General features: G+C 38.2%; 1 protein-coding gene across 1 annotated transcript in view; it reads right to left on the reverse strand.

Moving 5' to 3' along the window:
- The window catches only part of clmpb (CXADR like membrane protein b), a 79,245-nt gene that overhangs the window by 10,691 nt on the left and 55,041 nt on the right, over window positions 1-13,513 (reverse strand). The window contains exons 2-4 of the mRNA XM_015028605.1: window positions 9,925-10,076; window positions 5,059-5,263; window positions 861-1,028 (exon numbers count right to left, since the gene is read on the reverse strand). Coding sequence (XP_014884091.1) covers window positions 861-1,028; window positions 5,059-5,263; window positions 9,925-10,076 — 525 coding nt within the window. The remainder of the gene's footprint in view (window positions 1-860; window positions 1,029-5,058; window positions 5,264-9,924; window positions 10,077-13,513) is intronic.

Here is a 13,513-nt window from a genome sequence, read left to right on the forward strand (position 1 = left end):
GAAAAGGGGTGGTTTGGTTATTCGCCCTAAAAGGGAAGTTTTTTGGGGGTTAATTCCCCATTTTAAATAAAAAAAAAAAAAAAAAAAAAAAAAAAAAAAAAACCTGTAAAGTGGTACTTTATTTATCCATCGTTTGGTTTGTCGATTGGGATATAGAAAAAAAAAAAGCTGAAAAACCTTTCAGTGTATTGGATTTGATTGTTTTTTTTCCACTTCAGCTTCACTCCCAGAAAATGCACACACTGCTTTAATGCTCGCAACTGTGATTGACTTGAGGCGGCTTGACATTTCAAATTCACTAAGCCCGGTTTCAGCACAAATTCTCGTAATGATGCACGTAATTCTGACAGAATAAAACCACAAATCACAATGTTGTGCCGTTTGATTTCCTGGAAAAGAATAAATAGAACTCATTTTCATGGTTTTAGGCTTATTGCTTGTGTGTGGGGAGAGAATCAGAACAATCCAAGCATATTAACTGATTGAAGTATCAGTGGATGAAACTGGAAAAAAAAAATAAACGCATGTTCCCTTGAGTCAACTGTTGCAACTGTTAATAATTCTTGTCAAGCATCTAAAGGATCTACAATAGGAAAATGAGATTTGCCTCAGTAGATTTAGATGTTTAAAATAATAAAGGAGGCAGGTTTACAGTGGTGTACTTTGAAGAAATCTCTCTGGGACTAATGCAGCAATAAAAAAAGAAAAAAAAGTCATCAATATAAAAATTAATTATCATAGCATTTCTGTGAAGGGGAACTGGATCGTAAATCAGCACATCATGTCATTGTAGTGTTATCTCTCTCTCTCTCTCTCTCTCTCTCTCTTTAAAAGTCTTTCTAAAGCATTATTTTTCTTACCTATCAGTGCCAAGTTTGGAAGCTTGCCCAAACTCTTCCCTTTGTCAAGCACTCGCTCCCACTTGTAGCTAATGGGGTCTGAACCATCGCTGGATTTACAGCTCAGCTTGACATCCTTGCCCTCCAAGAGTGTTCCATCCATCCGGCACCTTGGCTTGGAGGGCTTTTCTGTGGGAAACCAAAAAACAAACAAAAAAAATGTGCCACAGAGAAAACAAAATTATTTCTCTTTTAATGTTAAAAATAGCAGATACAGTTCTCAAAAGATTGCACACTTCTTATAATACTAAGGTTTCTGTTGAAAATAAGAAAAATTACAATGTTTTTTTTTTTTTTTCATTTATTACCAATTGGGGAAGCTGCCTGCTTACATGAGCCAGGGTAGTTTTGCTCCACAACCAGGATATCTCAAGAGGGAATCCCAGTTGTGTTATTGACTATTTGATCAAGACATCTTGTAACATTAAAGCAGACAGGGCACATTGCTGAAACAGGCCCCTGTGTTTTTATGACCTTCAACAATTTGTCACCTGAAAGTGCAAAATTGTTAGAATGTTGAGAATGGTGGAAAACTTGCAACCCTCAGCACCCTACAGCGGCAAAGGGCAGGTAGACACAGCTCCAGGAGCAGTAGAGAAAGTGCTGAAGCCCACAGTTTTCTCCATCTGCTTAAGACATAGCGTTTCAACTGAATTGAATTCAAATTGAGTTCATCAAGGACAACTCATTAAACAATGTTACATGTGAGAAACAAAGCAACCGTTGTTTTGGGGAAAGGTTTTCTAGCCACAGGCTAATTTGTAAACCCAGTCCTTGGCTGGACCTCTATTAAAAGACAACAAAATTATAAATTCCCCCCCACGCATACACACCCCTCACCCCTCCTCCCACACACACACACACACACACACACACACACACCCACACACACACACACACACACACACACACACACACACACAACCGCACACTGTATTTTTGTGATTGTAAATAAGAAAAACATGAAAATGTACAGTAGAGAAAGCTAATTCTCCACAACAAAGTATGGTAGTAGTTTGATCTAGCTAAATGGACAAGTAATTACAGACTTTACAGTCCGCTGCCTCTTATTAGGGTTTTTGCAGATATCTATATGATGGCAACATTTGGATACATCTCAACATTGGGTAGCTTTATAACTGTCCAGTAAGTCGTTGTGTATGTTCTTACGGTCACTGACCTCTAGGGGCTCTCTTTTTTTGAGAGAGCTCTGTGTTTTCTGTTTCAGCTCTGCCTGATTGCTGCAGGTGAAGTGTGTTGGGGCTCGTCAGCCGCCATATATAAGCAGCAAGCTGGAGATGCCAGAGCCCTCTCCTTTTGTTTGACCTGGGCCATGAGCTGTGACTCTGCTTGAGAGCTGTGTGTGTGAACTGTCTTAAGTTTGCTGTGAGCAACTTGGTACAATTATCCAGAGGTGGAAGCTGGTAGGGGTTCTCTGCCATTTCTGTTATAACCTGTTTTCTCCTGTTTTTTGTTAGTAAGGGAGTTTAGGTTTTGTATTTTCCTTTAGTTCTCCTTTAGCAAGTGGTTGTTTTATTTTATAGTTATAAGGGGGTGTTTTGTTTATTATTTTGGCCTTGGAGACCCTGAAGTCTTAAGCTCCCCTGTGTTTTCTTTTCTCCTGTATTAGTTGTTTTTATCTGGATTGTAAAATAAATTATACTTTTGTTACTCAACTGTTCGGATTACTTTTTAGTTTTATGTTAAAGCCCAGTGCCAGAATTTACTTTAGGAATTTTAGGGTGGGATTGTAACATATGTATAAGCAGAAATGAGTTCACAGTTCTTCAAAATGGTAAAAAGAGGAAAGAATACCCCTTAAGTGAAGCGCATAATGTCAGACAATCACTGCAAGAAAACAACTTGCTTAAATGTCTCCATAACTACAGTCAGAGCAATATTTAATAAATGCAGCTGGATGAGGACTTTGGTCAACTATGCCCTCACGCATAGCGACCAAGATAACAAAGGAGGTCGATTGTGACATCTGAGGTTCATCATCACTTTTTAAAGATTTTTTTTTTTTTTTTACATTCCAATAAGGCAACACCAGTCACTATGGTGGGTACTATTATGGTAGGTATTTTAAAACATAAGATGTAGTCTTTTTAAAGTTAGTTGGCCATTTTCTGTTTGCTTTCTGCAAACTGGTGACACAATAAAAAAATGGCTTTCTGCAGGGAATGGACAAACGGGGCCCCAGACCAGGCCATGAATGCGTGTAGTACCATTTTTTCCACAGGTCAATAGTTTTGGTCATAGTCTGCCACAGCTGGAGGCACAGAGCAGTATAGCTGCAGCCCTGCTGAGACCTGTACAGCTGCTCTGCTTAGATTCTTGCTGTGAGGCACGGCTTCACTATAAAAAGAAAATGGAGCACAGTTGTCTCCCTCTCTAGTGACATAATTTTAGATGATTGGTCGACTAAATTTATATATCTGTTTTGTGTTTTGTGCAACCGTCAAATTAGCCATGTGAAGTCGCATGTGCTTGCTTGTGAGCAAAGTTGGAGAATAAGTAACTCTGACATGGTAACATAATTCGAGAGTATGTCAGAAGCAGAATGGCATTGGCTCACACGCTCTGTGAGCAATATAACGAGAGCGGCTGATTGCAGAGCACTGAGCATCTGTCAGCTCTGTCATGGTGAGTAAGACTGAACCGCAGCAGAAGTCCCTTAAAAAAAAAAAAAAGTTTACTAAACTTGAACCATCAATCCATTTCGCTTCTAAAGTCCAAAATCTGCACATGAAAATTCCAACATTCCGTCAAGCAGAGAGTAAATTCCTTGGCATGAGTGACCAAGTTTGCATATGATGCTATATGCACTGGCAAGCAAACAAATGCAACCACTGACATTTACCGCTTCATGCCAAGCCAGTTACAAGTTATTATCCGAACGCGGGGGAGCGGGAGCAGGATCTCAGACGTTTGTCCCTCTTGGAAGCAAAAGTGTCGACGCAGAGCTGAAGGCAATTTGTGAAAATTGAGGCTCTAAGTCACCACAATATCTTCATGGAAGTGAGAGGAGAGTGAGAGCGAGAGGATTAACAGATTGCTCCATTAGAAAACCAATAACGTCTGGTTGAACTAATCTCCCGTGATGTTTTATATTAATTCGCCCGCTTTTCTGACACTTTTCTGACACAGAACAATCTTGCTCCTCCCACCAGACTTTGTGTCAGGCTCATGTGGCAGAGCTCCTCCTCTTTTGATGTTCTTGAACACCGTGAGCTATATCTGTGGTCCAGGCATAAAACATGTGCGGTATTAGCAAGGAGTAAATTTAATTTACACAAAGTATCGCAAACTGAGAAAAATCCATGTTATAGTTCTGTGAAAATGCATTTGCCCTCTTCAGCTTTTTTTGGTCATACTTAAATCCATAAGATAATAAATGTTTAATATTGGATAAAGATGTGACTTTAAAAAATCTGGTTTATGCTCAAAAACTCTCCATTCAGGATGAGCTCTGCAAAAAGAGTGAGGGGAAATGCCTCCAAAAGAAATTATTACAATTATTATAGTTGCTGCCAAAGATTGTCAAAATCAACTTCAGGATTTACGGGACAGTCAATATTTTACACAGGTCAGTTTCCTTAATTTTTCTCTTAGAAATGCAATCATTATTTGAAAATGGCATTGTCTGTATACTTGGCATCTTGGCTACAAAGAATATAGTGAAAAAACAGAGAATCATTTCGGGAGCAAATGCCTTTTCAGATTGTTGTTTCATTTGTCTAACAGGGGATGTTAAGTATTTTTGAATTCACCAGCATATCTGCCTGTGTTACTCGGTCCCTGAGTTCATCTTCCCGAGCCCATTTCTATGTCCTTCAATGTTTTTCCGTCTCACCTCATCAAGAAACCATTCCAAACGGACCCAAACAGCATAAGGAAAATCAAATCACACAGTCTGCATCAAATTGAATCATTAGATCAGTCAGCATGATGGAGGAAATGTGCCAGGCTAATGATCTTCTGATTAGGCCTACATGTGTATGTGTTTGATAATCTTTGTGTATTTTCAGTCCAAATGAGTTCCCTCATAACCTGATGGCATGTCTGAGGATCTGAGTGTGAATTCTTCTGAGTGAATTTGTCATCTGCATTTATTTGCTTGTATGCTCACTATGAGAGTATCTCTGAAAACCCTTACCCAGAACAATGAGGTTGACCTGGCTCCAGTGGTACTTTCCCCCAGTCTTGACTTTACAGGAGTAATCCCCGGAGTCGGTCAGCAGCAGGTCACTGATCAGCAGGGAGGCGTCGCCGCCCAGGTACTCCCCGGCGAAGGACAAGCGGCTGTTGTCACTGCCAACGGCCTCGTTAGTGTAGACCTGTCCTCCGAAGAAAGTAATGATCTGGATGTGGGAAAGAAGATGTAATTTACTTTTCTGTTATTTCAACTGTATGTTAACTTTGTTTTCTCTCAGTTTTTTTTTTTTTTTTCTCTCCATAGAAGCTACATCTGGTTTGGCGTTCCATGCAACTGCGATACTTTCCTGGAGGGGGCAATAGGCTGAGATAATGCTGCCAACAACTAGACATTCTTCCTCTTCTGCTATTAACTTTTTACATTTCATTAACATAGAAAGTATTCCTACATCAGCTCTTCTGTTTCTTTTTGTGTGTCTGCTCTGTCTCCTCAAGCCCCCCGTTAGTCGGTGCAGATGGCCGCTTGTACTGAGCCAATTTTTCCTCTCCACTGTTGCCACATGGATGAGGGACTGCAGTAAAATCAACGACACAATGGAAGACTTTGACTACTTTCATGAAATGCTTAACCAGGAGTAGTGAGTGCAATCTGCTGAGTTTCCTTAGAAAACCTTTTTAAACTCTTCAAATAATAAACCGAAGTGTTTCACAGCTAGCTTCAACTGAAATGTAAGTGTAAATGAAATGAAATAACTTTTTATGTAAATTGAGTGTAGATGGTGTTGTGGATTGACTATATAAGTAATGGGAATTTATTTGAAATTCTTCTAAATTTGACTGTGAAATGTTTATTTCTGATTTGTCTGAAACAAGCTTATGCAAAGACTAAAATCAGATCTGCCCTGCTCCTTTCTAAAAACTCTTGTTCCTAATTAAAAAACAAAACAGATTCTTTTTGGATCTTGCATTTACGTCTGAAATATCTGTTATTTTATCATTCCGAACGTTACTCCAATTCATGCTACTTAGAAGTAAATTTGCCTTAGTAGACTTTTATGTCTCACAAAGAACATCCTCAATCTATTTAACTGCAGACAGCAACATTAAAACTTCCATAACTCCAAAGCTCGTACGTGAACGACTGGTACATAAGCGTAGTGTTGCCTCACTGTCTACTCACAATGCTGGAAAATTCACCGTTCCAGTACTTACAGTATGAATAGCAATGCTAACGATTATTTTCTAATTAACCCCTGGGATAGATAGAATATTTCACCGATGAATGCATTTGCTGTGATGCTACAGTGCATTCAGCTGGTTATCTATGAGGACTACTATCTCCTTATGGCCTTTGTACAAGCAAAGCTGTCAAACTGATCATACAAAAAGACAGAAAAATCTATTTGGTTTGCTGATAAAAGATTAAAGTACCCACTGTGGCACAAATTAGGTGTTGGCACAGAATTAAAAGCCACACAGAAGCACAGTCCACTGCATAATGCAACGCTGTATTTTCAGATGACAAAACATTGCACTTGGCTTGTAAGAATATTAAAGCTTTAGTTTATTTTACTATACAGTCAAAAGTTGTTAAAAATAAATAAATATGATGGATAATTTCACTGTAAGCATGGTCATTTATTTTCAAAGTTTTTCTTTTTTCTTTCTCAGCTTAGAATACACATGTTCCTCTCCTTTTTCTCTTACGCTCTCTCCACATGCACAAGCAGAAACAAACGCAGCTGTCACAGTGGCCTATTACTCAGGGCAAGTGAGAGCCTGCAGATGGGGGGCTGCTAAATGCCGGTGCCACAGCACATCAGTGCCCAAAGAAATGGGGGCACCTGCTGGGACCACAGGTGACCACTGGCCACTTACACATGCATATACCTAGACTTCACACGCAGCAGATTATAAGGACACCCTCCATGAATGCAACAAGATGTACATTACGGTGCAAACGTGAACAGCCTTGGCACCATAAAAAGAATGTTTTACAGATATTTGCCTATGGGCACTTTTTTATGTACTTTGGGCATTTATTACTCATACATATGTGAGTGCAGGCTGCACCATATGACTATGTGTATTTAGGCCTCTGGTTATGTCTGGGTGTATACTGCAAACACTCTTATGGGACAGAGACACGGAAAGTACTCATGAGTGTGAGGAATTGTGGGAAAATTGAGCAAAATGACCACAGGCTGTGGGTAAAGTTTCCAATTAAAACGAGGTGGTTTGTTTATTCAGCACGAACTTAAATACATGATGAGATATCCCCCCAAACTCCTTAATGTATTCTTCAGGTTTAATTAAAATAAATGTGAAATGAACAAATGTCATATATTAATCTTGCATTCACCTCCAAAAGAACAAAAATGAGACTATCATTTTTCTATTTTGTTCCCCCTTTTGTGTTTCATTTATTGAATATTTTATTCCACGTGTCAGTGGCTGTGGATGACATTGCATAACTCAGATCTAAAACAAGCTTATTCAACATGAGTCACAGCTGGGGAATTTCCACCTATCAACTGAGAACTAAACTGGAATTTTAGTTCTAGTTTAGTTTGTTTTGAATCTGGCTAAGATTCACAATTGTTTTAAGAGTCCTTCTTTCAGTGGAGGATAATAAATCTACATATGATTTTGTTTACTTGAGATTACAAGAAGTTCTTGATTGTTATAATGGCAATACATATTTTTACCATTACTGACAAAAGTATAAACAATTTTCAACATGCCATATTTTAATAAAATCAGATGAAACATTTATCAGCTTTTTCCAGTTTGTCTCTTTTCCCATCAGAAACAAACTTGAATGACAATAAATGCAAATCTTCCAAAGGTCTGACAACTTCAGTGTTCACAGACATTAATGCATGTATCTCTTCTCTTGCAAAATAGTGTCTAAATGTTGACAAATGCCCAGCCCTTCCTCCCAAATACTGCCTTTCAGCAGAAAAAAAAAAAGAATGATTCATTTATTCAGCTGCACACGCGGTGTCATAATCACATCTTTGGATGTTTGATTTTAATTAATGGTGCCTTCATTGTTTTCATCCTTTTAAATATTCATTGCAATATGGCAGCCTTTTTCTGAGATCATTAAAATGTAACATTTGATGTTTTTCTCTTTGTTTAAACACATGCTTCATTTTTCTGCTCCAGATTCCAGTTTTCCACTCTGCAGTTTTGTAGTTTTTTTGTTGTTGTTGTTGTTATTGTGTGCTTTTTTCATTGTAGTTACGCAAACAAATACCACAAAAGTTGTAAAAATTTTATAAAAAGTAACAAAAACAAGTTGTTAAGGCAATACATTAACTTAATTTGATTTAAAAAGTGGGAAGTTTCAAACTGAAAAACCATAAAACTGAGGAAAGCCAAAGAATATACACAAAAAGCACAAATTTTTCTTTGATTTACCATTTAATGAGCCAATAATTTTCCAAATACAGTTGAAAGAGATTGATTATGAGTAAATCAGCTCAGTCTGATTATCTGAGAAGTAAGCTTTTCATTATATAATGGAATACATATATTTTTAATTAAATATATTTATACTTAAATATATAATGTTGAAATAATTAATAGTTTCCCATTAATTTTTGCTGTTTCCCACAATTCCTATTTACTTTTTCCAATGTGAAAAATTCTTAAAAGTTTGCAGCATAACATTAATGTTGATGTTAAAAGCTGTGAATAAATTCAGCAAAATCTCCCTGCCACTTTGCAGGAAGAAAACTGCAATGCCAACATAAACAATTTTAGGACCAAATCAGTTTAATTTAATTTGATCACGTGAAACACCTCATTTTATGGCAATTCTATTTCACGTGTTCCATTCTAAATAGCAAAAAGTCATTTCTGGATTAATTTGCTTTGTACAGTTACAATTTGTTTATAATTTTTGAATGAAATAACCTTTGCGCCAACAGAAAACGTCAGAAAATGTTTACAGTTGTTCTCATTTAAGGACAATTAAAGACTCCTCTTTGAGAAGATATGTTTTTTTGTTGTTCATCATCTAGAAAATATATTTTTCCATTTACTGTGGAGTTGCTAAAAGCTAGTAAGTACATCTATTAAACTAAACAAAACTTGAAAACCAACAGTCCTTATTTCATTGCTTGAGTCATTACTATCAAAAATGTTGTGGTTGTCAAAATCTGTCAATTTTAAGAAATTCTTTATCTCTTGTCTATTGTCAAAATGTTTACCAAATTGAACAGTTTCACTCAAGTGAACCTCAGCTTCCACATGATATTTTTTACATTTGTGCACAGTAAAATTTGAAGCACACATATTCTGTATAACTTAATGTATTTGTTGAGTTCAGTAAGTAGTACAGTTTCAAATGGCTGTGCATGTAGCCTGTAGTGCTTTCAATAACATTTTCAGGTAGTATTGCTAATATAAAATGTTTTGCATTGGAAAATTCTTCCAGACTGATCTATCAAAATTAAAACATGGGAAAGCCATTGGACTGTCCTGTTCATAAACATGGTGGTCAGGACTTTTCATTTTGATATCACAGATCCAGCCATGGACACAGAGACCAAGGGCACACCACACCACCTTCAGCAGGGTTTCATGTGAAAGAACATACGTTCAAAGATAGATAAAAACAAATAAGATAAATAGGTCACGCCAGGGGTCACTCTGGCAGAGTAGCACCCCTTGCTGTTGACATTGATAATAAAAAAAACAAGCACATTTCATGTACATCACAGGTGTTATATCATGTTTTTGACTGTGTCATGCCAGTCTTATGCACCTTCAAATAAGGTGTTACCATATTTTTAACCATCCTGTAAGATGCAGTAGCAAGAGAAAGCCATACAGAATACAGACTAAGAAACCTTACCACTTTCTGCTTTGAGTTAGGTTTCTGCAGCAACCACTCAATGTCAAGAGGGCTGGAAGCTGGAAACTGGTGGTGGCACGGTAAAGTGGCATTGTCCCCAACAACCTTCTTCATCTCTGTCTGGGCACCCACTGACAGCAGACCGAACAGAACTGTGGAAGAGAGAAGAAATGAAGAGGTGAGAAAAAAAAAAACAAACAAAAAAAACAAGCAGTGTCCGATCAGAACAGTGGCCTAGCCCTAGAGAGGCAGGTTGTTTCATCAAAGAAACCACAGAGATAGAAAAATGCAATCAAAGATGCAAACAGAGATTTGTTAGAGGACCTAAATAGATTACATGATGAGAAGCAATATGCTATTCACGTTTTTATAGAGGACAATAAAAGGCCCAAAAAATTTATTTACAGAAGATTAGTATCAGTGTAAGTGGTTCAACAAATGTAATAGAAACATTTCATCATTAGCTGAAGTTCTGAGTAGCATGTGGTCTGGCATTCTGCCATCGCATACACATATTCCTACTAAGAACTAATATCAAGGTGGAGCCAGTTGGAAGATTCAACCAGATCTGGCCATGATTTTAGGAAGCATTTACACAGGTAAGAAACAAGCACAACACCTCACACACATATGCACAAACCCTCCACATTATTCAAAGTTAAAGTCTCCATTACAGTGAATTTGAAGAGTGCGTGCACATGATGGTGACTTCAGGCACTGACCAGAGAGAGAGGACTTATGGAGGATATCCAAGGCTAATTTACTGGCGGATACTGGACAGCCTCGTGGGCTTCAGTAGAATTAATCAAAGGCGTCACTGGGGTTAGCTGGAACCTGAAATTATGAATTGTGTGTGTGTGTTACTGTGCGATACTCAACATCCAGAAGGGGTAGTGCATTTGTGAGGTATTTGCCTCCCTCCAACATGTACAATAGAGTGCACAATACTGCAGAGCCCAGCTATTCTTAAACGCACAATTGTGATGTCTATTTTTGGATACATGACATTACACTTAGCGGCCTATCTTTTAGTTAAATACCAAATCACCTATCAACTTAGGTAGTTCTGAAAATAAAATATATCAAAATTTCACATCATCGTCTTCTCTGGGATTGAAACGTGAAGCAGATAATAGGTAAACATCATACATGGGATTCATAAGATGTTTTTTTGAGATCTCTGCATCTACTGTTTGACTCAGTCTGGACATACTGACAGTGAAAATGCCTTTGTATGCAGTAGACATAATTATGGGCTGTCAAATGTTCCTCAGAAGGCCAGCCCTCATTGGGCCCCTGTCCACTTGTTTACTGGTCCAACCTCACAGGAGCCAACACCCTGCCCCATAAGTGATCTCTGGGCCAATGAAAATGTCAGCAATGCACTTTGAAACCAATGAGTCAGTGCTGATGAAGGACACAGTGGAAAAGAACAGCCGAAAAGAGACCATCTTCTCTTGTCTGCACAGTTGTCAACAGTTTCTAAAGTGTTGTTCAAATTCTGTCTTAACTTTGAAAGTTAATAGTTAACCACTTTAATCAAAATTAAAAAAAAAAAGTTTCTTTGCTTTGCATGAAACAAAAAACAAACAAACAAAAAAATAATTTTAGATTAACTCTGACCTGAACCTGATTTGGCCTATTTCCAGTTTGACTTGTCATGGCTTATGGCTGACCAGTCATAAACTAAAACAAAAACAAACAAACAAAAAAAGCTAATAGTTTCTCAGATTCCCATACCCAAACTACATCATGTCATACTGGTGACAATTCTTTTCAGTGATGTTGCTGCAATGGGGATAAAAATAAAAGCTATTCTCAGTTTTAGTAGAGTGAGTGAGAATAAGTGCAAAACCTGAAAAAACTTCATGAAAATGAAACGGTATTTTCATTAAGGCTGCTATCATGGATAGACTTCTGTCACAAAACTGCAATTAGTAATGCAATTAGTACTAGGACATTTCATTTAATTAGTGAAGAAGAGAATTGACTGTAAGAGGACTTTAGTCAATATCAAGAAAGGTGAATGTACAAAAAATCTGATTTGTTTCATCGGTTTGATTCTTCACTTTCTGACTGTTAAAGCACATGCTAGATTTAGAAATGTTGGCAACATTTTTGGGAATCTCCAGGTTAAAGATCTAGGACCTCAAAGTTTGAACACATGTTGAAAATGCTTCTCAGTCTATTTTGTAACACAAGAGTGACATAATAAATTACTGTGGTACTTCTTTTGCCTTGATCCACCTGTTCTTAGCAGTTCAAGCATTAGTAAGCAAAAAAAAAAAAATGAACTGAAAAAAAAAAAAAATATATATATATATATGGGCCACCCCCTCACTGAGGAACTCCTGAGCCTGAAGGTATTCCCGTTTATGACTTTTTAATGTCGCATTTGCAGGGTCATTCATCTTGTGGGCTCCCCGCCGACATTGGTTTGGATGTCAGAAAAAGGGAGAGAAAGCTTTTCAGTGATAAGAACTCTGGGGAGTGAGAATACCCAGACCATGTGTGTAAGCGCAGCTGGTTGGACCTAATGGTGCAAGTTAATGTTTGGTGGTGGCACAGGGGTCTGCTGGGAAACCTTTACCCACAATCTCCCTGCAGCGCTTTACGCAAGCCTCTGCAATCAGTGCCCCCATACCAATTAGCAGCCTGGGGCTTAGCTCACTGCTGAGTAGGTGGGCTCATCTTACCGTATTTCTCATGTTCTGCTGCCTAAGCTGTTGATTATGTGCACGCAAGTGTTTACATGACCCAGGAAAGTTGAAAATATTCATCCAGTGTTCCTTCACAATTTGATGAGGAGCCTTACGGGTGAATAATGGCTGCACATCCGTGGGTAGCGTAAAATGAATGGTATTGTGCTGATATTGGGAATAATATGAAAAAAACTATTTGTTTTTAGGTAGAAGTGCTTTGGTATAATGAAGAGGATAACGTAGCACCTCTTGAAAAAAAGGCTGGCTTGATGCAAGTTTGTATTTGAATTGGCCCCATTCTCAATGTGCACAGCTGGGCTGGCTGGACTGCGAGACCCCACCATGTGTGTAAACATCAGTAGTGTAAACCAACAGAAAACATTTCTGCGAAATGCTTTGCATACATGCTGTAAAAAAAACGTGCATGGGCTTTATGACCTTGGCTTTCAATTTGCAGCAAAGTAACTGGGAGACAATAAAAAACTGGAACTGTTTCAACAGCCGCTAGGAAAATATCCTCGTCACAGTTGCATGTATGCATTCATGCATGTTTATGGGATTCCACATGGAGTCGAGAGAGGCCATCAAAATGAATGTGGCCATCTTGAAGGGGAGATAATGTGGAGAGGCCTCGCGATAGGGTATTGGTGCCACATCCCAGCCCAAATCCTACATCCCACTTTCTCTCTCATTGTGTCATTCTTTCTCCCCGCTTTTCGATAAGCTTTGTGCTTTATGGAAAGTTTCAATCTTTCCCCTCAGAAAGAAAGGAAAGCAGCGTATCATAATTAACAAAAGTGGGAGCGAACATCAGAGGTTTTAGAAAGAGAGAGGGTGTGAGGGGGGAAAGATAGACACATTTGACAAAGCCGGAGAGAGAGAGTGAG

Source organism: Poecilia latipinna, unplaced genomic scaffold (genome assembly GCF_001443285.1).
Source record: "Poecilia latipinna isolate Pla-1442-1.1 unplaced genomic scaffold, P_latipinna-1.0 Scaffold129, whole genome shotgun sequence".
NCBI classification, from domain to species: domain Eukaryota; kingdom Metazoa; phylum Chordata; class Actinopteri; order Cyprinodontiformes; family Poeciliidae; genus Poecilia; species Poecilia latipinna.